We start from the raw sequence: 22907 nt of genomic DNA, 5'->3' as shown, positions 1-22907 counted from the left end.
AATTCAAATGATGGGACTAAATATAATACTTGTATGGATACCAGCACATATAGGAATCAAAGGAAATGAAAACTACAATCAAGTATAAATTGAAAGAAAGGTGGCAAAAGCAGAGGGAAGAAGAGAGAACAGGAAGGTGGTTATACAGAATTCAAAGGAAAGTAGGTGTGATGAGAACCCGGAGAGAACCCGGAGAGAGGACACAGTAATATCCAGGGTACGCTTTACACAACATTAAACAGAACATTATTTAAAATAGGAAAACACAATTCGGGAAGATGTGAGTTTTGTAACCAGAAGAAACTTTAGAGCATGTTATGCTTTACTGTCCAAAACATGATGCTGACAGAAGGAACTGATACTGAATCTCAAAGAAATGAAGCTGAATTATGATTTACGGATTTTTACAGAGACGCTCTGGGGGGAAGTGTTTCTGTTTCAGTATCTGAGGAGAACAAACCTGACAGAGAGAATGTCCCGATGCACATCCACACCAGCAGGGGGCGGTAAAGCACCAAAGCGCTGTTTGTCAACCGCCATAAAACCTCCAGAAGCAGCCGCAGCAGCCGCAGCAGCACCGAGCCGCGGCTCTTTTGTTCGGAGCCTTTTCTTCAGAACCAACCCGAACAGCGCTGCTCCACCAGAACCTCTGTGTTCTGATCAGCGTGTGTGAATGGACTTTGTGCTGTTCACCTTTGTTCTGAATGTTTCCTCGGACTCATCTCCCGGTAGCCTACAAAGCTACACACGTTAGCTTAGCATGCTAGCTGTAAACAGCGGCTGTGTGACGGAGAGCAGCAGTGTGTGTGACGGAGAGCAGGCAGTGTGTGTGACGGAGAGCAGGCAGTGTGTGTGACGGAGAGCAGCAGTGTGTGTGACGGAGAGCAGGCAGTGTGTGTGACGGAGAGCAGCAGTGCGTGTGACGGAGAGCAGCAGTGTGTGTGACGGAGAGCAGGCAGTGTGTGTGACGGAGAGCAGCAGTGTGTGTGACGGAGAGCAGCAGTGTGTGTGACGGAGTTTGTGTGACTGTGAAAATGTCTAAAGTCCAGATGCTGCGCGCGCTGGTGCAGCAGCGGCTGGCTGCGGCTGCTGAAGAGATATCTGGGCTGTTGGAAAGAGCGATAGCAGAGTACGAGGAGGAGCTGAGTCGCTCCAAAGAGGAGAACGAGCGGCAGCGGAAACTACTGGACGCTGTTTTCAAGCCTCAGGTCCGGTTACACAGAGCAGGTCGGTTCCGTTTACTTCTTCTTCTGTGGTGGTTATACTGACGTCACAGCAGCCGCCGCTCCAACAGGAGGGCGTCTGTATTCTCAACTTTACGGTAACTTAACGGCGCTGACGCGGTTCGGCGTGTCGGCTGTCTGTGACGTCATTTTCACCCAACGATCAGCTGTTAGAGTAAACAACCTGTCACGTGTTTACTGATTGGTACACGCTGTTACGTCATCGCTCAGATGTTTGTGACGTCAGCAGCCTTTTGGAAACACGACAGAGGTTCAGTCTGTACATCCGGTTTTCAAAATAAAAGTCATCTCTAATTAGGTGGTAAATGGAGAGCAGTGGCGGGTTTGGTTTCTGGTCTACAGGCTTTATGCCTCATTAACACACAGGAGCCGCTTTTAGTTAGACAATGCGCCACATGTGCAGCTGGGTAAAGGCTGCAATCTGCCGCCTTGTCTCTGTGAAACGGAGGCGTAATATTCCTCCTTTTCCAAAAGCCGCCACTGGGGGAGGCGTAAACATGTGACGTGACGTGAAGCACGACGTCGGGCGTGAGCAGTGACGAGTGACCTGGTTATTGGCGATTCGCTCGGCTGTGATGGTTAGCACCTCCCGGATCTCAGCGGCTTTCCGGTTGCTCATCTTGACGTCCGCGGATGAAGTGATGGACTGACCGCTGCGATCAGCTGTTTCCTGCTTTCCCGGCTGTGGCTCGCACAACAGCGCACGTCATCGACACCTCCGCCCACGTCACGCAATTGCCGGCACATCGACGCCTTGGATTTACATAGCAATGGAGGCGGCAGGAAGTGTACCCTCCTGGGCGGACCCGGTATGCCGCACGCTGTCTGAATGCGCGGGCCTAGCCGCAGAGAGGAGGCCAAGTTGGCGGCTTGCTGTCCAGTAAAAACGGCTATTCATACACGGAGTGAACACATGCTGGTGCCGATCGGACCAGGTGTACAAGCTCTGAGTGGACTGAACCTGTGAACACAGACAGAAATATGCAGACGTGTTGTTATGTCAGATTTATAATCGTGTGTCACTGATTGTGTTGAATAATCATCGCTGCCACACAGACTGTGAGCTCCATCTCTCACACTTTCATGACAGTTGAAGAGTTTTTGGGTCGTGGTGCTGGTCGGACAGAAGGAAACATTTTTAAACATCACTTTGAGCTCTGGGAAGTTGTGATGATCGTTTTTAAACAACCAACTGTGAAAATCATCATCAGATTAATTGACAATGAAAATAAGTGATATGTCTGCTGCCAGCTGTGATGTGCGTGTTGAAGTTCCTGTTTAAAAACACGCAGCACACCGGGTCGAATTTAAATGATGCAGGTAAAATGTAACAACAATGATTTATTCCAGCAGTCAGCTGTGAACAAACTGTTAAACACAGAAACACAGACAGTCACCGGACTGAGACTTCACATAACAGCTAAAGTTTCCAGGCAGCACCAGCTGCGCACACTTGGACTCCACAGAGGCCTGGACGAGCTGGTTCTGAAGAGTCTAACTGGATACTGAAGATTCATATCGGTGGATATCGATACTTACTGATCATTTTTAATGACCTGTCCGGGAGAGGCTGAAGGAGTCGTCGTGTCAGAAAGCAGAAATGGCTCCTTCGTGAGTTAATAGATTTCCAGGCGCAGTCGAGCCGTCTGACCCGCTGTCGGATCGATAATAACATGAAGCAGCCGTCAAACTGCATGTAGCTCGATCCATTATCAAGAGTATGACAGGCTGTTTAACCTGACAGGCTGTTTATCCTGACAGGCTGGACACACGGGATGCTCCTGCCTGCTGGCGTTAAACACGGAGCCTGGCTGTGATCATTAGCAATAAGTATGATGACGTGATTTTCCTTTACCTCGCTGAAACGGGGAGAAAGCACGAGGGGGAGAAAGGAGGTGAAAGACAGACGCTTCCGCTCACCTGGTGTTTGTATTCACGCCTGTGACATACTCTACACACCAGACATTAAACCTGGTGAAACTCTGTCCGTGTGACGATGGACGATGTCTACAGGTGGGTTTCATGTTGATTATAGGACCTCGCGGGTCGCAGCTGCGCTTGACACGCACGTGAGAAGCACGTGTCAGGCTCCTGTGTGAACGGACTGCCCTGTTAACACGAGGCTGAATTAAAACGTGAGAGGTAACAGCAGCGCTGCACACACATCCGGTGTGTCCGCCTGTTACAGGCTTTGGTTTGCATGAAACACACATGAAACTGTCCAACATTGTATCGACACTACCACCGGCAGTGCTGGGCGGTATGACCAAACATGTATATCACGGTATTTTTCAAAATTCTGACGGTTTCACGGTATATGACAGTATTTTTTTTCATGCATAATCAGGTGTTCACAGCATTTTCTACTGGCTGAGAGAGGAATTACTGCAGTAGATTGACAGGATGGTCTATTTTACTGTCATGATGAGTGAGTATTGTAGAATAATTCCACACTAGTAGTAAAACAGGGTTGCATGGCCGCAGGAAATGATGCTGTTTACAAAGAAGAGCCACTCATGACTCTAATGAAGTGAGGAATCAGAATGCAAAGACAACTGCAGCCAAAATACAAACTTTTACTGTGCAAATTTCACAAACATCTTTTATAAAACCAATACAGAAAGTAGTGCAACTTGCAATAATTATACTTTTGCTTCAAGTTCAAGCCCAGGTACATTACACAGTATTCAAGTAAATCTAAAAAGGAAATATAAAACAAGAGCGACTTAGTGAAGAGGCTGCGGCTCCAAAGGAGGCGTGACGGTACGTCATGATGATGACGTGTGTGTTTCCCGGTGTCCTCCCCGTTTTTCTCTTAATTACATAATTACATAATCACCATCAGTAAATGGGACACTGTCTGACTCTGTCACTCGCGGGGAGGGAGGCTGTTTATGGGGGAAAGTTCACTGAGTCTCGGTCGGGAGGGCTGACCATCGTGGTGATTTTTTCCACCGCAACATACAGTTGGTGAGTTAAAGTTTTTTGCCGGGGACACACGCTGTTTTTCGGGCAGAAATAGTTGGTCGGACAGACACTTCTCCACGAATAACTGCAGTATTTTTTTCCTCACATAAGTTGCCAAAGACACATCCAGTTACTACGTTACTGTTGTTTGGTCCTGTAACGTTGCTTTGTGGGACATTTATCTATATGTTGTTGAGTGAAGGATCTGTACAGTTATCAGACAGTGAACACCATCAGACCGACACGTCTTCGCTCTGCGCCGCTGGCTTATCCGTTCACACTGGTTCAGTTTGCCAATACTGCGCCTCTGATACTACCTCTGATACTACCTCTGACTCTACCTCTGACTCTACCTCTGACACTACCTCTGACTCTACCTCTGACTCTACCTCTGATACTACCTCTGATACTACCTCTGACTCTACCTCTGACTCTACCTCTGATACTACCTCTGACACTACCTCTGATACTACCTCTGACTCTACCTCTGATACTACCTCTGATACTACCTCTGACTCTACCTCTGATACTACCTCTGATACTACCTCTGACTCTACCTCTGACTCTACCTCTGACACTACCTCTGATACTACCTCTGACTCTACCTCTGACTCTACCTCTGACTCTACGTCTGATACTACCTCTGATACTACCTCTGACTCTACCTCTGACTCTACCTCTGACACTACCTCTGACACTACCTCTGATACTACCTCTGACTCTACCTCTGACTCTACCTCTGACTCTACCTCTGACACTACCTCTGACTCTACCTCTGACTCTACCTCTGATACTACCTCTGATACTACCTCTGACTCTACCTCTGACTCTACCTCTGATACTACGCCTCTGACACTACCTCTGACTCTACCTCTGACTCTACCTCTGATACTACCTCTGATACTACCTCTGACTCTACCTCTGACTCTACCTCTGATACCTCTGGAGCCGCATCAGAGGCGGAGGGAAATTTCACCCCTCACCGCATCTGAAACTTTCACACAGAGGCGGATGCGGAGAATTGGCGCAGGATCCCCGCGTACCAATGGCAGTGTGAATGAGGCTAATGTCTATCCTACCCATCTTCACCGTAACGTAACACCAGAGCACTACTGTTTACCCTCACCACGCCTCGCAGTCGCACCATGCGTGTTTAGAAGCGCAACATTGAAAAGGGTCCGGTCTGAAACAGTGTCGCGCGGCACAGCGTAGCGTTCCGAACGTTGTGTAATCGAATACACCGGTATGGCGGTACATTAAAAATTCATATCATTACGAAAATATACACCGGTATTTGGTGTGAACCGGTATACCGCCCAGCACTAACCACCGATACACAGTGCTATCATTTTATCACCCAGGCCTACGACAGTCAGCTAATTGGGCCGCTAGCTACACGGCTATATGAGTTAATTTGTGCCAATGGGAGCTACAGTTAGCAGCAGATAGCGGTTTCTTTAGCAACAAGTAAAGCTATCAGTCCATCAGCAGTTGTTGGTTGAGGCAGACCATCAGTCCAGTTCAGCAATGCAAACCAACTGGGTCCTCTCTGAGTCAGTCTGTCTGTAGTGACATCCAGACCTCTGAAGCTTGTTGTAAACCCAGAGAGACTGGACGGCCGGTCCACCTCAAGTTCTCTAGATGTTCTTACAGCTTGAGTTCTAAGTGTGGAAGTTAGTGTGCCGACACTCTTCTCAGAAACAAATACTTCAGTTTTCCTCAATGTGTGTGTTTGTGTTTCAGTGTTTCCTGCAGACGTCCAGCAGCTGTCGGTGAGTAAAGAAGAGGTTCCCCCTGAGCAGCAGGAGTGCAGTTCCAGTCTGGACCAGGAGGAACCAGAACCCCCACACATTAAAGAGGAACAGGAGGAACTCTGGACCAATCAGGAGGAGGATGATGTCACCAGGTTCACATTTGATGATGATGAAGGTGAAGAGAAACCTCAGTCCTCACAGCTTCATCAAAGACAACCTGAACAGATGGAGACAGGAGCTGATGGAGAGGACTGTGGAGGACCAGAACCAGACAGGACCTCAGAACCAGATCAACATTTACACCCTCAGACTGAAGTCCATTTTGAACCTGGACCTCAGTTCAGTTTTGATGTCAGGAGCACAGAAGCTTATTTAGGTTTTAACTTTCAGAGACCTGACGGATTTGATTCCTGTGAGAAGCCGTTCTGCTGCTCCGTGTGCGGGAAACGATTCAGTCAGAACTCAAACATGAAGACGCACATGAGGACTCACACCGGAGAGAAACCGTTCGGCTGCTCAGTTTGTGGTAAAAGATTTGGTCAGAAGGTTCATCTGCAGAACCACCTGAAACGACACACGGGAGAAAAACCTTTCAGCTGTTCGCTCTGTGACAAACGTTTCACACGTATGGAACATCTCCAGCTTCACATGAGAACGCACACGGGGGAGAAACCGCTCAGCTGCAGAGTCTGTGGACAAAGATTCACCTGGAGATGTCAGCTCAAATATCACAAATGTGTCGGTGATTCCTCACAGTTTCATGAACTCCCGATCATCTAGCAGCAGGATGATGTTCTGCAGCCAGGTCCAGATGGGACCAGACCCAGAACTCACTGGATGGATGATACTGTTTATCTCATCGCCTCAGGGTCCCAGGAGGAGTCTGGATGGGTTATTGTGTCAGGTAGCATTTCTCAGTTAGCTAAACAGTTTGCAGGAATATTAGCATGTCAGTTAGCTGGTCAGTTTAGTTAGATTAGCGGTAACTGTTTTAGATCGTAGGTGACCTCTGACCTCCTCATCAGGCCTTCACTTGTTTGCCATGTATGGTTTCATGTAGCTAACACTGGTCAGGTCACCTGCTGTCCCAGGATCACAGGTGTTAGGAGGCGTGGCCTGGAGAACAAAGAGATGTTTCTGCTGCTTACATGTTCAGGTTGTCTGTTCTGAGTGTGGAGGGAGGATGTGTTCTCTGTTTCAGTCCAGAGTTTGACTCTGTTGTTGTCAGGACGCTCAAAGTACTCAGATCCTAACGAATCAATGACAGCAGCTGTCACACGATTGTTTTAAGTAAATGCAGACCTGTTTGCATTTTAACGTCAGAGTTCCTCACACAGATTCTGCAACAAAGTCTCGGCTCCACACCGTCTTCGTTTGTTCACACTGAACCGTGCAGATGTGGAACCAAACGAGCCGTGACGGTTCACATCACACTATAATCATTGTGATGCTGTTATAATGTGTTGTGGTTCTGACCCACCAAACATCCTGGAGAGAGACACACAAGTTGGACCTCATCACATCATCACCATCAGTAAACAGGATGCTGTCTGACTCTCACTCCCAGAGAACGAGGCTGTTTTCAGGAGGAAGTTCACTGAAGACGCGGTCAGGAGGGCTGAGCGTCACGCTGACTGTCCCCAGAGACAGAAACTACAACAACACAACAGTGAAGAAGACAAAGACGTGCGAGTCTGAATGAATCACGTCACATTATCACCTCCAGTCACAGCAGGAGCTGCCGGGGACAGACGCTGTTTATCAGGCTGAAGTGTGATGAAGAGTCTGTAGGACAGACAGGACGACGGACAGGAGGACACACAGACGTGGTCTCTCCTGTTACAGCTCTGTAGCCTTCACACAGACTGAGACAGTGTGAAAGAGACAGGACTTCATCAACTCACCTGTTCAACTAACAAAAACACGTAGAGAAGAGATGTTTAATGTCTTCGACTGAAGCTGTCTGTCTTATTATAAATATCATCAATATAAATCTAATCTGCAGCTGAATGAGACGGAGCAGCATGTCCTCTATCAGCTGCGGGACACCTGAGCAGAGGGAGGAGGACAGAGGACAGATGTCTTCAGAGAGATAAACACAACACTCCTGTTGCTGCTGCAGAAAGTCCGCTGGCTTTAATTTAAATATAAACTCCTGCAATTATTTATTAACGAAGATGAACTGATCTGATCTGATGAGCTCACAGAGACGTGGCAGCTCTGAGGACGTCTGTTGTCTCCATTCAGTTCATTTATTTTGAAAGTGAAATAATTCCCTTTATTAAATTTATATTTGTATTAATTTTGACTCGACTGTATTTTATGACTTGTTTTCTACTGAAGTGTCACCTGATGAAGGAATGTGTTATATTAAACGCCCTCGGTGTGTTTCCTCTCGTCTGAGGACAGGAAGTGCGTCGTACAGACTGCCGGTCAGATCTGATGTGTCATCTGAATAACGTTGACAGCATCATTATTATTATTATTATTATTATTATTATTATTATTATTATTATTACAACGGTTCTTTGTTCTAGTGGCGACACTTCACTGCAGGTTCTATCCTCATACTCCTGTTTTCATTTTATTGTTATATATTCTTGTGTGTCCTATGAGCTACTTTTCCCTCCGGATCAATAAAGAATCTGTCGTGATTAAAGTTCAGGAGGTTTTATTTTGACAGGCGAGCGGAAGTGACACCCGGAAGTGATCGCTGGCAAAATGGAGTCGAGTTTGTTTACTTTGGCAGAGTCCGGTTGTCGTGTCAGTGCCGAGCGTGTGTCCACAGAGTGTGTGAGCCGAACAGCGCTGCCCCACCAGAACCTCTGTGTTCTGATCAGCGTGTGTGAATGGACTTTGTGCTGTTCACCTTTGTTCTGAATGGTAGCCTACAAAGCTACACACGTTAGCTTAGCATGCTAGCTGTAAACAGAGCGGCTGTGTGACGGAGAGCAGGCAGTGTGTGTGACGGAGAGCAGCAGTGTGTGTGACGGAGAGCAGGCAGTGCGTGTGACGGAGAGCAGGCAGTGCGTGTGACGGAGAGCAGCAGTGTGTGTGACGGAGAGCAGCAGTGTGTGTGACGGAGAGCAGCAGTGCGTGTGACGGAGAGCTGCAGTGTGTGTGACGGAGAGCAGCAGTGCGTGTGACGGAGAGCTGCAGTGTGTGTGACGGAGAGCAGGCAGTGCGTGTGACGGAGAGCAGCAGTGCGTGTGACGGAGAGCTGCAGTGTGTGTGACGGAGAGCAGGCAGTGCGTGTGACGGAGAGCAGGCAGTGTGTGTGACGGAGAGCAGGCAGTGTGTGTGACGGAGAGCAGCAGTGCGTGTGACGGAGAGCAGGCAGTGCGTGTGACGGAGAGCAGGCAGTGTGTGTGACGGAGAGCAGGCAGTGTGTGTGACGGAGAGCAGGCAGTGTGTGTGACGGAGAGCAGCAGTGCGTGTGACGGAGAGCAGGCAGTGCGTGTGACGGAGAGCAGCAGTGTGTGTGACGGAGAGCAGGCAGTGTGTGTGACGGAGAGCAGCAGTGTGTGTGACGGAGAGCAGCAGTGTGTGTGACGGAGAGCAGCAGTGTGTGTGACGGAGTTTGTGTGACTGTGAAAATGTCTAAAGTCCAGATGCTGCGCGCGCTGGTGCAGCAGCGGCTGGCTGCGGCTGCTGAAGAGATATCTGGGCTGTTGGAAAGAGCGATAGCAGAGTACGAGGAGGAGCTGAGTCGCTCCAAAGAGGAGAACGAGCGGCAGCGGAAACTACTGGACGCTGTTTTCAAGCCTCAGGTCCGGTTACACAGAGCAGGTCGGTTCCGTTCACTTCTTCTTCTGTGGTGGTTATAGTGACGTCACAGCAGCCGCCGCTCCAACAGGAGGGCGTCTGTATTCTCAACTTTACGGTAACTTAACGGCGCTGACGCGGTTCGGCGTGTCGGCTGTCTGTGACGTCATTTTCACCCAACGATCAGCTGTTAGAGTAAACAACCTGTCACGTGTTTACTGATTGGCACACGCTGTCATCGCTCAGTTGTTTGTGACGTCAGCAGCCTTTTGGAAACACGACAGGCTCAGCCTGTACATCCGGTTTTCAAAATAAAATAACCCTGATTAAAAAAATACTTTTAATTTGTACGTCATAGAAAGCCGAAGCCCCGCCCCCTCCGGTGGAGCCTTTGGGGCCTTATTTCAGAAAAAACTTGTTCTGTTCAATAAAGAGAGATAAATAATATTCATGATCCAGTTGAACTGGGTCATGAGTCACATGATGTTTGTCAGTTTGTTGTGTTAAAGTCAAACCTCGTGTAGTTTTGTGTTGAAGCGCTCAGTGAACTACATCGTCTCATCAGCACCAGAACCAACACCAACATGGAGCCAACTGGGCTCAGAACAGCTCGTAAACAAGATGAACATCACAATAAATCTGCTCATAGTGACAACTGCAGTTCTGGTTCTGGTTCAGTTCTGTGAGCTGCTGATATACAGGAGCAGCTCTACAGTGTTTCAGTTAGGAGACGACGTCGTCCGTTTTATTTTTATCTCGTAACAAAACAAAGCTCGCAGAGTTTATTGAACCCGCCTCACTTGTCTCAGAACTGGACCTGATCAGAGAGCGGGCGTTGAGCTCGTGGCTCCACGTCTGTTCACACGGAGCAGAAATTCTCCCTCGATGGTTCTGAGGCGACTCAAACGTCAAAGAGGAGTTTGTTAGTTTATTCATCTTCGGCAGTCTTTTTTTTGTGCGTCCGTCTTTTCCTCTGAAAACTGATTTTCCTTCAAAATAAAACTGAACATTGTTGGTTCTTTAAACTGTTTATAACAGTTAAGATGGAGAAATACAGATGTTTGGTGTGTCTGAGGATGTGAGCGGTCATCTCTGACCTTTGACCCTGTGTGTAGTTTTATTTAGTTAAGTTATAATTATATATACGTGTATATATTTATTAGGTGTGTAACGGCATTTGTATTCGTCCCGACCCGTCACGGTACGGGCGTCACGGTTCGGTGCACGCAGTCATACGACGAATACGTCTGAGTGAGTTTAAAAAAAAGTGGAGTCTTCACTTTACTACAGGTGGCGGTAATGAGCCTAAAAGCTGACGGGAACAGTCATTACAGAAGAAGAAGAAGAAGTAGGTACAAAAAAGGACGAAGAAGGAAAGTGATGGAAAGTGTGGAGTTGGAGGAGCCGCCGGCTTCATTTAAATCAGCTGTTTGGGAGCACTTTGGCTTCCCAGTACAATATAATGGTGATGGCACGCGAGTGGAGGACCGGACAAAGACTGTCTCCCGACGATGTCTCACGGAGGTGCGGCATGTCGCTGGCAACACCTCAAACATGCTAACCCACATAAGACGGCATCACCCCGGCACATCCGCCACTGGTGCGAGGTGCAACAACTTATCCCCGCTGCTTTTAAGCCACCTCTTGACATTAACACTGACAGGGCCACAAACATCACAGAAGCAACTGGCATATAGCTACATATCAACATCTATGCGCCCATATGCCGTAGTAGAGGAGCCCCGCTTCAAGTATTTATTAAAGGTGCTTGAGCCACGCTACAGTGTCCCATCCCGCGCACATCGGCGCATCATGAGAACCCTCCCAATACATTTGTTTTATGTTTTATTCTATTCATTTTTTACTTTTATAAGCGGAGATGTTTTTTTATTTTGCAGTCAATTGGTGTCTGTTAAAAATAAATGAAAAAAGCTAGTCTTTTTTTTTTTCTTCCCATTGTACCGAACCGTGACCCCCATACCGAGGTACGTACCGAACCGTGACTTGTGTGTACCGTTACACCCCTAATATTTATTTAATAAAACACATTAAAACCAAGTAAACGTGAAAACAACAGTCACATTTTCCTAATGGAGACGGTGAGATGAAGCAGAGGTGTCAGTGTTAATGTTTGTGTTTCCTGCAGACGTCCAGCAGCTGTCGGTGAGTAAAGAAGAGGTTCCCCCTGAGCAGCAGGAGTGGAGCTCCAGTCTGGACCAGGAGGAACCAGAACCCCCACACATTAAAGAGGAACAGGAGGAACTCTGGACCAATCAGGAGGAGGATGACGTCACCAGGTTCACCTTCACTCCTGTCCCTGTGAAGAGTGAAGACGATGATGAAGAGAAACCTCAGTCCTCACAGATGGAGACAGAAGCTGATGGAGAGGACTGTGGAGGACCAGAACCAGCCAGGACCTCTGATCCAGATCCTGAGACTGAAGTCAGGATGAATACTGATGTCTCTCTGACTGATGTGGGACTCGGTCCTGGTGAGAAACCATTCGGCTGCTCTGAATGTGATAGACGATTTCGCCACAGGGGACACCTGCAGATACACCTGAGGTGTCACACAGGAGAGAAACCCTTCAGCTGCTCCGTGTGCGGGAAAAGATTCCCTCGCAAGGAGAACTTGGTTCGTCACATGAGGTTTCACTCCGGAGAAAAACCGTTCAGCTGCTCGTTTTGTAAGAAACAGTTCACCCGGAGCGACCACGCCGTGACTCACATGAGGATCCACACGGGGGAGAAACCCTTCAGCTGCTCCGTGTGTGGGAAAAGTTTCACACATAAACTCAGTCTGAAGCATCACATGCCTCTTCACACGCAGGAGAGAGCGTTCAGCTGCAGCGTTTGTCACAGAAGATTCAGCAGACGCTCACATGTCACGAGGCATAAATGTAAAACTGCTGATGAGACTGTGGAGCAGAAAGAAACACGACGGGACGAGTTGGACACGAGGACGTCAGAGTCGGCAGGAGTGGACTGAGCTGATCATCACTTCTGAGAGTCAACACTTCAAATGATTCATTGTGTTTTTATCAGAAACATAAACGAGTTTAAGAATCAGTGACTTCAGCTCTGTCTGGAGGTCCCGCCCACAGCGTTCTCTGATTGGCTCCACGTCACGAGCAACAGCCAATCAACACTGGAGGCAGCAGACGAACGTCACAAACTTAACATCTCAGAAACGATTTTAAGACTAAAAACGAGCGATAATTAGATTTTTGTTTTAAAATACAAGAATTTGATAAACAGAAACAAAAAAGCTCTGTTGTTGTTTTTTATCTACATTTTGTTATAATAACACATAATATTCATTTATTTTTCATACTTTGTAATAATAAATATCAGATTATATAACTGTGGCAGAAGTCGTCTCGTTGCTCTGTTGGACGCTGACAGTGTCTGAGAGTCTGAACCCACTGGGCTTCTGTTGGTTCTGTTTCCTCCTGATTTTAGTTTTTTGTTAAAGAAATTGTTTGTGTTTCGTCTCATTGACGACAGCGTGACTTCATCTCCATCTTTTACACTCAGTTACACAGTTGAATCATTTCTGTGATGTGTTTTTCTGCTGTGATCTGATTTATTTGTATTTTATTTTCTCTGAATTAAAAATCTAAACTTTCACTCGGAAAATGAACAATGAGCTTTTTAACACGATCAATGATTCTCATTTCACTTAGGACGGAAGAATTTTGTGTTGTTTCTTTAAATAAGAATTTTAATGACTCATCAAACGACACGAAACGTTTGTTCGTCAACGAAACACGACGTGTTTTTGTTATTCAGCTGTTTGTTGTTTTTTTTTTTGTTTATTTCTATAATAAATTTTAATGTGACTTCATGTAAAATGAATCGGACCACAACAGTTTCAGTGGGTTCTGGTCCAGATGAACATTCAGTCATGTTTCTTATTTGTTTCGTTCTTGAGGAAAAAGAGTTCAAACGAGACATCAGAGACATCAGAGACGCGTCTCATCATATATATAAAGAATTATCTCTGTAATAATAAATGTTGATGATAAAACAGAATCAAACTTTCAGCTCCTGAATCCGTCGACGCTTCATCAGGATTCAACTCTGTTACAGAAGAAAACAGGAAAGTTTACATACATTTAAATAATTTAAATATAATTATTCATCATCTGTAATGTGAACATAAGAACATATCATCATCTCAGAGCCAGAACCAAGTTCCTCATCTGAAAGTCAAAACTGAAACTCTGTTTCAAATGTGAACGTTTGATTCAAATAGTCGTGAAGAAACTTCTGATCCGGTTCTGAACAGAAAATACTGGCTGAGTTTCTCACGTGAGGCTCAAACTGTTAAAATCAGAGCAGCTGTAACTGGACCAGCAGAACTTTTTAACTTTCTGCTGCTCACAGAGGTGAACGGACGTGAATCAGCTGATGGTTCTGACTCAGACTGAACTAACTTTGTGTAATGTTTTAGATCAGTTCTGTAGAACCCACATCATCTAACATGAAGTCACTTTGTCACAAACAAACCAACACGTCTGTCAGTGTGGTTCTGATGTAAACGTGAGTGATGTCATGATTAGTCACAGAGGAACAGCCAATCAGACACCAGGATTCATGCTGCATTCAGATCAGAGCGGTTCTCAAAACGATGATCATCAAACATGAACGACAGACGTTTGTGTTCATGTTTGATTGATCGTGTCGACCTGAGTGTGAACGTGTTGTTTACGATGACACCTGAAGGCAGCATCAAACTGTTGTGTTGTTCGTCTGTGATGGAGAGTTACTTTATTATTATTTTATTAAAACAATAAAAGCTTGTGAATCTATTCATCTTCATCTCAGTTTAGTTTCTATTAGGAAACGAAAAATTGAGTTCTTTCAAATAATCAATGATGAAAAACATCGTTAGGATGAAAATGGACACATTGAACTTTTGATTTTGTCGTGAAAATAACATTTTGTGTCGTTTACTCATCACTGATATTGAGTGTGTGTGTGTGTGTGTGTATGTATTGATTGATGATTTCTATAATTTCTTTATTTCACTTTGTTAAAGGTTTGTGGTGACGATCAGGACTTTTGCGTCAAAGCATAATTTTAAAAAAATGAACAGAATAATTTGGGGACAATTTTCAAACAACATGATGTTTGAAGGTTAAGAAGCCTGAGACATAAAATACATTCAGGTTAAATCATGACAATATGATAAAGAGCTCCTCTGGAAAACCTGGAACATTATAAACATCAATGTAAAAGTAAAAAATCAATAATGAGTTTGATGAGAAGATATTCTTCATCTGAAGCTGACAAACCAAAAAACACATTTTCTAGTAAAAGTTCAGAGTTACGCAAAGTATTATTCAACAAACATCTACAGATACGTTTATGACAAGTTAACAGGTGAGTGTAGAGACGTTCTCACAACAAGAAGCTTTTATTTTTTTAAACGTGACCCGGAAGTTATCGCTGGAGTGTGACGTGTTTCCTCCGGCGGCAGCTGCGTCTCATCTTCACACTGTAGTCACAGGAAAGAGGAGCGAGAGTTGGTCCGCTCCCGGCTCTCTCCCGGCTCGCTCCCGGCTCTCTCCCGGCTCTCTCCCGGCTCTCTCCCGGCCCGCTCCCGGCTCTCTCCCGGCTCTCTCCCGGCTCTCTCCCGGCTCGCTCCCGGCCCGCTCCCGGCTCGCTCCCGGCTCTCTCCCGGCTCTCTCCCGGCTCGCTCCCGGCCCGCTCCCGGCTCTCTCCCGGCTCTCTCCCGGCTCTCTAAGATGTCCGGCCTTCAGGGTCTGAGGCAGTTCGTCAGCCGGCGGCTCTCCGCGGCGCTGGAGGAGATCTTCGGCCATGTTGAGAGAACCATCACGGAGTACGAGCGGGAGATGGACCGACGTCACCGCAAACTGCTGGACGAGGTTCTGATACCTGAAGTGAAGCAGAGGAGAGCAGGTAGGCTCTCTTCATGCTGCTACAAACACGAACTGATCGAGTCAAGGGGCTGTGCTAAGCTAACGTTAGCTACACTGTCCGTACACAGCCTGTTAGCCGCAGCTAGCTCCTGCTAAAGAGCAACAGGTGACCTGCCGAGCGCGTTTACCTGTGACACCAGAACACACCGGAAGTGTTTATCATGTTTAATACTGACGTCATCAGCTCTGTTCTGGAGATCAGACACTCACGTCACACTCAGAGGACACACACGCTCTCACACACACTCACTCACACACACTCTCACACACACTCACACACACACTCACACACACACACTCTCTCACACACACTCACACACACACTCTCTCACACACACTCACACACACACTCTCTCTCACACACACTCACACACACTCACACACACACTCTCTCACACACACTCACACACACACACTCTCTCTCACACACACTCACACACACACACTCTCTCTCACACACACTCTCACACACTCTCTCACACACACTCACACACACACTCTCTCACACACACTCTCACACACACTCACACACACACTCTCTCACACACACTCACACACACACTCTCTCACACACACTCTCACACACACTCACACACACTCTCTCTCACACACACTCACACACACTCACACACACACTCTCTCACACACACAGGCGTTCGGGGCGTCCGGGCGTTCGGGGCGTCCGGGCGTCCGGTCGGTCTGCTGTATGAAGCTGCTGCTCCGCCTGGTGGAACGTGCCTGGTGTTATTTACTGTCGTGAACATCCTGCAGAACGACTGATCCTGTGGAGGTCGTTACCAGTTAACAACCAGTTACTGAGTAGATCTAATAACGCCGTTACAAACAGCCGTACCCAGAAGCATTCAGCAGAGACAAAGTAATGAGGGTGGAAGGAAACAGGAGGGACAGATGAGGAGGCGGGACGAAGCTTCACAATGAGGAAACTGCAGCAGTGTTTGTTAGATGGTTTCTGGCAGTCAGGCAGCGAGGACTACAGTAATGATGGAAGGATATCTGCATGATGGCCGGTGATAAGTCACTTCATCTTAAAAATACAGCAACCAGCTTATCTGTCTGTTTTTAAAACTATGAACGTACCGCAGAAATAAGGAGGAAGCAAATCTGCGTGTGAAGAACTGAGATGAATGTATTTACCTGTGATGAGGTGATAACGTCCAGCAGCGGCTAATATACACTTTTCTTGTCTGTCACTGTTTCCTGCAGACGTCCAGCAGCTGTCGGTGAGTGAAGAAGAGGTTCCCCCTGAGCAGCAGGAGTGCAGTTCCAGTCTGGACCAGGAGGAACCAGAACCGCCACACATTAAAGAGGAACAGGAGGAACTCTGGACCAATCAGGAGGGAGAGCAGCTTCAAGGGCTGAGTGAGGTGAAGGAGGAGGAAGATGGGGAGAAACCTCAGTCCTCACAGCTTCATCAAAGACAAACTGAACAGATGGAGACAGAAGCTGATGGAGAGGACTGTGGAGGACCAGAACCAGACAGGACCTCAGATCCAGATCGACATTTACATCCAGTTTGTGAGAAGGCGTCAAACTCTTCTGAACCTGAAACTGATGTCAGTGATGACGAGTGTCAGGAGAGCAGAGAAGCTCCGTCAGGGTTGAGCTCTGCGGACGTCCCTGTGAGTGAAGCCAAATGTGAGGCTGTGAAAAAGTCCTTCGTCTGCTGTGAGTGTGGCAGGAAGTTTGGTCGTAAGGACAGTCTGCGGAGACACATGAGGTTTCACACGGGAGAGAAACCTTACAGCTGCTCAGTTTGTGGGAAAAGATTCTCTCAGAGGCCGAACTTAATCCGACACATGAGATGTCACTCTGGAGAAAAACCTTTCAGCTGCTCGTTCTGTGACACAAGTTTTGCGGTGCGCAGCGCTTTGGTGAATCACATGAGAATCCACACCGGGGAGAAACCGTTTAGTTGCTTATATTGTGACAAAAGCTTTACTCAGAAAGGAGGTCTGAAGAAACACATGACGGTCCACACAGGAGAGAAACCATACAGCTGTCCGGTGTGCGACAAAAGCTTTTCTCAAAAGGCAAACCTGACGTACCACTTCTCAGTGCACACAGGACAGAAACAGTTCAGCTGCAGCGTTTGTGGCAGAAGGTTCACGTGGCAGTCGCAGGTCAAAAGCCACAAGTGTGTCGGTGAGAGCAGCAGCACCAGCTGATCAGCTAACCCCTAACCCTAACCATAGACAGAAAGATCTTATATCTCACCTCAGGTGGTTTAGGGAGTCACAAATGAATATAAGATGAGTACATCTCAAAAATATTGGCGACTACAGTGATCTCTGCGCTGCAGCTTAATGAGCTGACGGTAACAGCTGACAGTGCTGCAGAGATGTGATGGTACTGAGGTGTCGAGCTGCCTCCTGCAGGTCCAACAGAGAGTTAAAGGGTTGGAGGTTGAAATCCACTCGCATGTCATCAGGCGACGTCGATGGCGTTTATGTAAACAGACAAAAATCGAAATTTCCAGTACGCCATCTTCAGCTGTGGTGATAGCTCTTGTGTTACCGTGGCAACCCTGCTACTGTCACGGTACGTGGCCGCTCGCAATTCATCCTCAACTTCACGCTGTCAGTAAATCATCAAATGGAAAACAACGCTGCTTCGTCACCTTTCGTACCGGCTTTATCAAAAAATGTCACAATGCACGACTCTCACACGAGTCAGCAATAACGATGTAACTTTAGCGTGCTAGCTAGTTAGCTGCAGAGGCATTAGCATGTAGTTGTGATTGTTTCAGGCTTTTTATAAAGAATAAGACCATTATATGAAACAAGGCCGATGAGTTTATCTCTCGATTGAATACGATCACGATACTTTTAGTGTGTTTAATGATTTTAAACAAGGAGACTGAACAAAGCGAGACGAGCAGAGCGGTTCCTTTGGACTGCACAGTTGCATACGAAGACACCAGGCAGCCATGTTTTAATAAAATAGTGATGAGAATGTGCAGCTGACTGTCTGATGACGAGGAGAGCACCTTGTTGTGGCTCAGCACTCAGGTGAGCAGACCACCAGAAAAATTCAGGACTGTTCTGAATTATGAGTAAATCCAGGATCCGGTCCAGTTTCTCCTGAAAATCAGCAGTAAAAGAGGACGAGAAGCTTTCTGATGAGCGACGCAGTGACACAGTTTTATCAAGAAACGCTGCTCTGAACACTTTTATAGATGATAACAATTGAAAAACTAGTAAAGTCATGACGATGTGACGTTTCGTCTCTGACAAACAGAGAACAGCCTGGAGAACAAACTCTGTAGACCAGAGCGTCTCTGCAGCTCTACGTGTCATTAAAACTCTGTTGTATGACACATTTGACCTTTTTATTAAATAGCTGCAGTTCTTACGATCACGTTGCAATTTCAGTTATTTTGTGATTAATTGTGCAGCCGTACTGTGAATGACTAACAACATGAGAGAGATGCACTCAACAAACTGCTGCTGTCAGAGTGAAAAGGAGACAAAGTCGCGTTCATTAAATCATAAATGAGTCTGTGTGATCAGAAGCGTCTCTACTGTCTGAATCTGATGAAATCACTTCTGAAGGTTTTAATTTCTGCTTTAAACGATAAAATATATCCTGTTTGTTTTTTGTTAATATGTGCGAGTTATTGTTGCACCGATGAGATAAATGTCTTTCCACCCGTTGTAAACCAGCAGAGGGCAGCTCACTCTTCTCCGACAGTTTAATGACCATCTGAACTTCTGAGCAGATGTTTGAAAGGAGCGAACACACCTGTCACCTGCGGGCAAAAGTCCAGTCTGGACACTGTGCTTCATGTCATCCTCAGAGGAGGGAGACCAGAGGAGAACAGGTGACGTTCAGGACAGTTTGTTTGTGGGCGAGAGTCAAAAGTCAACACTAAAATTAAATTATTCATGAATTCAGCTTCCTGTCATCAGGAAGGAAAACGCCGACTGTGATGTTTTAGTCCCGGCTGATGTTACGACATCATAACGTCGTCCTCACGGGTTTAAGTCATGTAGGATACGAACTGCTGCTTTCAGGTGACGAAGCGTTTCACACTGATCATTATTTAGTTTTTTATTAGGCTGTAACCAATCACAGCTCTGGTTTGGTCTCAATTCAGCAGGATTCAGGCCCGTCCAGAATTTTCTGGACGTCTTGTCACTTAACCTCAGAGACAATCGATTTAATCCACCTGGAACTGATCTGCAGAATGATAACAGATTATCTCAGCGAGAGTCGGATGTTATAAATTATTCTACACATTTTGATCCTCATGACGTCCAAAATGAATCCAACAATCAGTCGATGGTTCAGTCGCTTCCACATGAAAATGTAGGCCAACCAGCCGCCCAGCAGGGGGCGCCAGCGTCCATCGATACTGTGTGTTTCCAGACAGGTTTCAACTTATATGACTTGATTATATATGACAAGGGACCCATACATCATGGCCCTGAAAACACATCGTTGAATGAATTGGCGCGCTTGTTGTACGACTTGTTGATTAATGTCCTGAACTAACGAGCACTCGTTGACGAGCGACCTCGCTGTTTTCACTGTTTCAGATGTACTGAGTTGATATGTATGCAAAATAAATGTTCATTGATAAATGAGTTTGTACTTTTTGTTTTCTGTTTGTCAGATTTGACCAGAAACACAAACGACGTGTTTAATTGTTTCGATCAATCGTTATTTTAAATGAGCAGCGTGTTTCAGTGGATCGCATCTGAGCTGCAGATGATAAAATGGGAAAAGTACTTAATGTTGTCAGAACACCCACAGAACAGTCGTACTCGAGTAAAAGTAAAGATATGGTGTTAAAATATTACTATGGTAACGGTGAAGTCACCCATATGAAGAGTACTCGAGTAAAAGTCTCAAAGTATCTGATAATAAATGTACTTAAAGGGGCACTTTGTCGTTTTGTGGAGGATTCAAACTCTGTATTTTAATATTTACAATATTAAAGGTGCTGTTTGTAAGAAAAGTTGTTTTTTACGTCTCATTCCCAACTCGTCAAATACAAACGCTTTGGACTGCCGGTCGGGCCGGACGCCGCCAACAAAATCCAGATCCAGATTTCTAGCAGAAATACTAAATCTGAGTGTTTTCTCCGTCAGTGGTGACGGCTCGGACTGTGGCCGGCGCTGCATGTCACTGACTCACAGTCAAACTAAACTTTCAACTACACTTTGACTGAAAACACAGTTATTCACATCAGAGTTCAACCTCAGTCTCAACAGCTGGTTTGTTGGAAAAATCTCATTTTCAATGTTGAAGTGAATGAAATGCATCTCCTCCATGTTGTCTCAACCTCACCGGCTTTAAAGTCCCTGAGAACATCATTTCTTCTGATGGGGCTCTGGAAACATTCTTGTACCAGAATATTCTGATAACCTTGTTAGTTTATTTACTGTCACGCAAATCAATTCCTTCGAAGCAGAGCCGTCTCAGTCCAGCGGAGAGATATTTGAGTACAGAATGTCTTCTGTCGCTGCTGATGACCGTTTATCGTCCTACACTTCTTTACATTGAACAGAATATTTCTCACTCAACTCTTCGTGCTGTAACAGATTCCCACAGTCATCTATAAAACAGGCTGCAGATCCCTTTGGACTCCCTTTTCCTCCATATCCAGATGTTCTGCTCCACAGACTGGATCTGTTGTTCCACACATTGTTCTGTGGTGTAACAATATGTTATCAGTTAACCTCCAGTAGAGGAGGCCTGCTGATGGAGGGCAGACAGCTGACCTGCTGATGAACTACGATCAGAATCACATCTCAACAGAAAGTCTACTTCAGCCTTTTTTAATTACCAAAACCGAATAAGGAACAATAAACCAGAATGAGACTCCGTTCAGCATCAAGGATTTACACTGGTGGAGAAATCATCACCATGTCTGATGTTTCACTTCAGTGTGTGGGGACGACACCGGGGACGACACCGGGGACGACACCGGGGATCAACGTAGTCAACGTGGGAAAAGATGGCGTCGAGTCATTTTATTGTTATATATTCTTGTGTGTCCTATGAGCTACATTTCCCTGCGGATCAATAAACAATCTGTCGTGATTAAAGTTCAGGAGGTTTTATTTTGACAGGCGAGCGGAAGTGACACCCGGAAGTGATCATACTTACTGTCGCTAGCGAAATGGCGTCGAGTGTTTGGACAGATGCTTTGGCAACATTGCTGTTAAACTTTCATGCCAACAAAGCCCCTTTGAATTGAATTGTGATTTTGTTGCAGAGTCCGGTCGTTGTGTTCACATGGCGATTCTACACACGTTAGCTTAGCATGCTAGCTGCAGTCAGATACAACCTGATAACACCCAAAGTACTTTAATACACAATACATCGACATATATAACTACCGTAGCGCACAGAGCTGATATGAATTACCAGTTACCTTCATTTTAAAGTAATATATTACAATACAATATTACTGTCTGTGTAGAGTAATATATTACTTATTAGCGCCAGCACTTCGCTCTACTTCGTCAGCTGTCCGGCTGGTACCGCCATCGCTGAGAGCAAACAAAGGCCGCCCAGCGAAGTCCCGACTCTTCTCTGTTCTGGCGCCTCCTGACCAACGTCAAGACAGCAGAGTCACTCGCCATCTTCCACAAAAGACTCAAGACTCACTTGTTCAGACTTCACCTCGACCCCGCAGAGCATGACCCCCCCCAAAATAAAATAAAAAAAAAACAGATAAACAGATAAAAAAGGATATGCACGTGTGTTCTGAGCCTCAGCACTTACGTACTTAAGGTATCCTTGATAAATAGCAGCTACTTTGCTCAGACTAGGGCTTGAAAATTGTTTCTATTTCTTTCATTCTTACTTTATCGACGGTGATATGTTGTGTTTCTATCTCGTGACAAATGCACTCATTGTAAGTCACTTTGGACAAAAGCGTCTGCTAAATGCTCTAGATGTAAATAAGCTGGTTCATAAGTGTACTCGGTACCAGACCACTTTAGGCCAAACGTTGATGATCACCAACATTACTTGCCCACTGTTGTCTTGCTTCTTAAAAAATCAAAACTTAGTTTGATTATGGACGCTACAGTTACAAACTGCTGCAGGCTTCTGTGCAGCAGCGCCAGCAGCAGAGTGGCAGGAGTCACATTTCAGTAACATGATGAGAGTAAAGACAGCTGACTGATGAGACGATGCAGGACGACCTGTTGTCAAAGTGCCTGTTTGGCAATATATCAGATTTCAACTGAATAT

At 46.1% G+C, this 22907-nt stretch overlaps 1 protein-coding gene across 1 annotated transcript; it reads left to right on the top strand.

The window, feature by feature from the left end:
* The first annotated feature begins 577 nt into the window (after window positions 1-577).
* Window positions 578-20285, top strand: LOC141009660 (uncharacterized). Its single transcript, XM_073482347.1, has 8 exons — window positions 578-1227; window positions 5955-6744; window positions 7167-7203; window positions 9523-9754; window positions 11877-12709; window positions 14186-14268; window positions 15215-15657; window positions 16902-20285. The coding sequence occupies exons 1-8, from the start codon at window positions 1035-1037 to the stop codon at window positions 17861-17863; spliced, it is 3573 nt and encodes a 1190-aa protein (XP_073338448.1). The 5' UTR covers window positions 578-1034; the 3' UTR covers window positions 17864-20285.
* The last annotated feature ends 2622 nt before the right edge of the window (window positions 20286-22907 follow it).

This window comes from Pagrus major, chromosome 15, assembly GCF_040436345.1.
Source record: "Pagrus major chromosome 15, Pma_NU_1.0".
NCBI lineage: Eukaryota > Metazoa > Chordata > Actinopteri > Spariformes > Sparidae > Pagrus > Pagrus major.
This window is presented reverse-complemented; position numbering and strand designations above follow the sequence as displayed.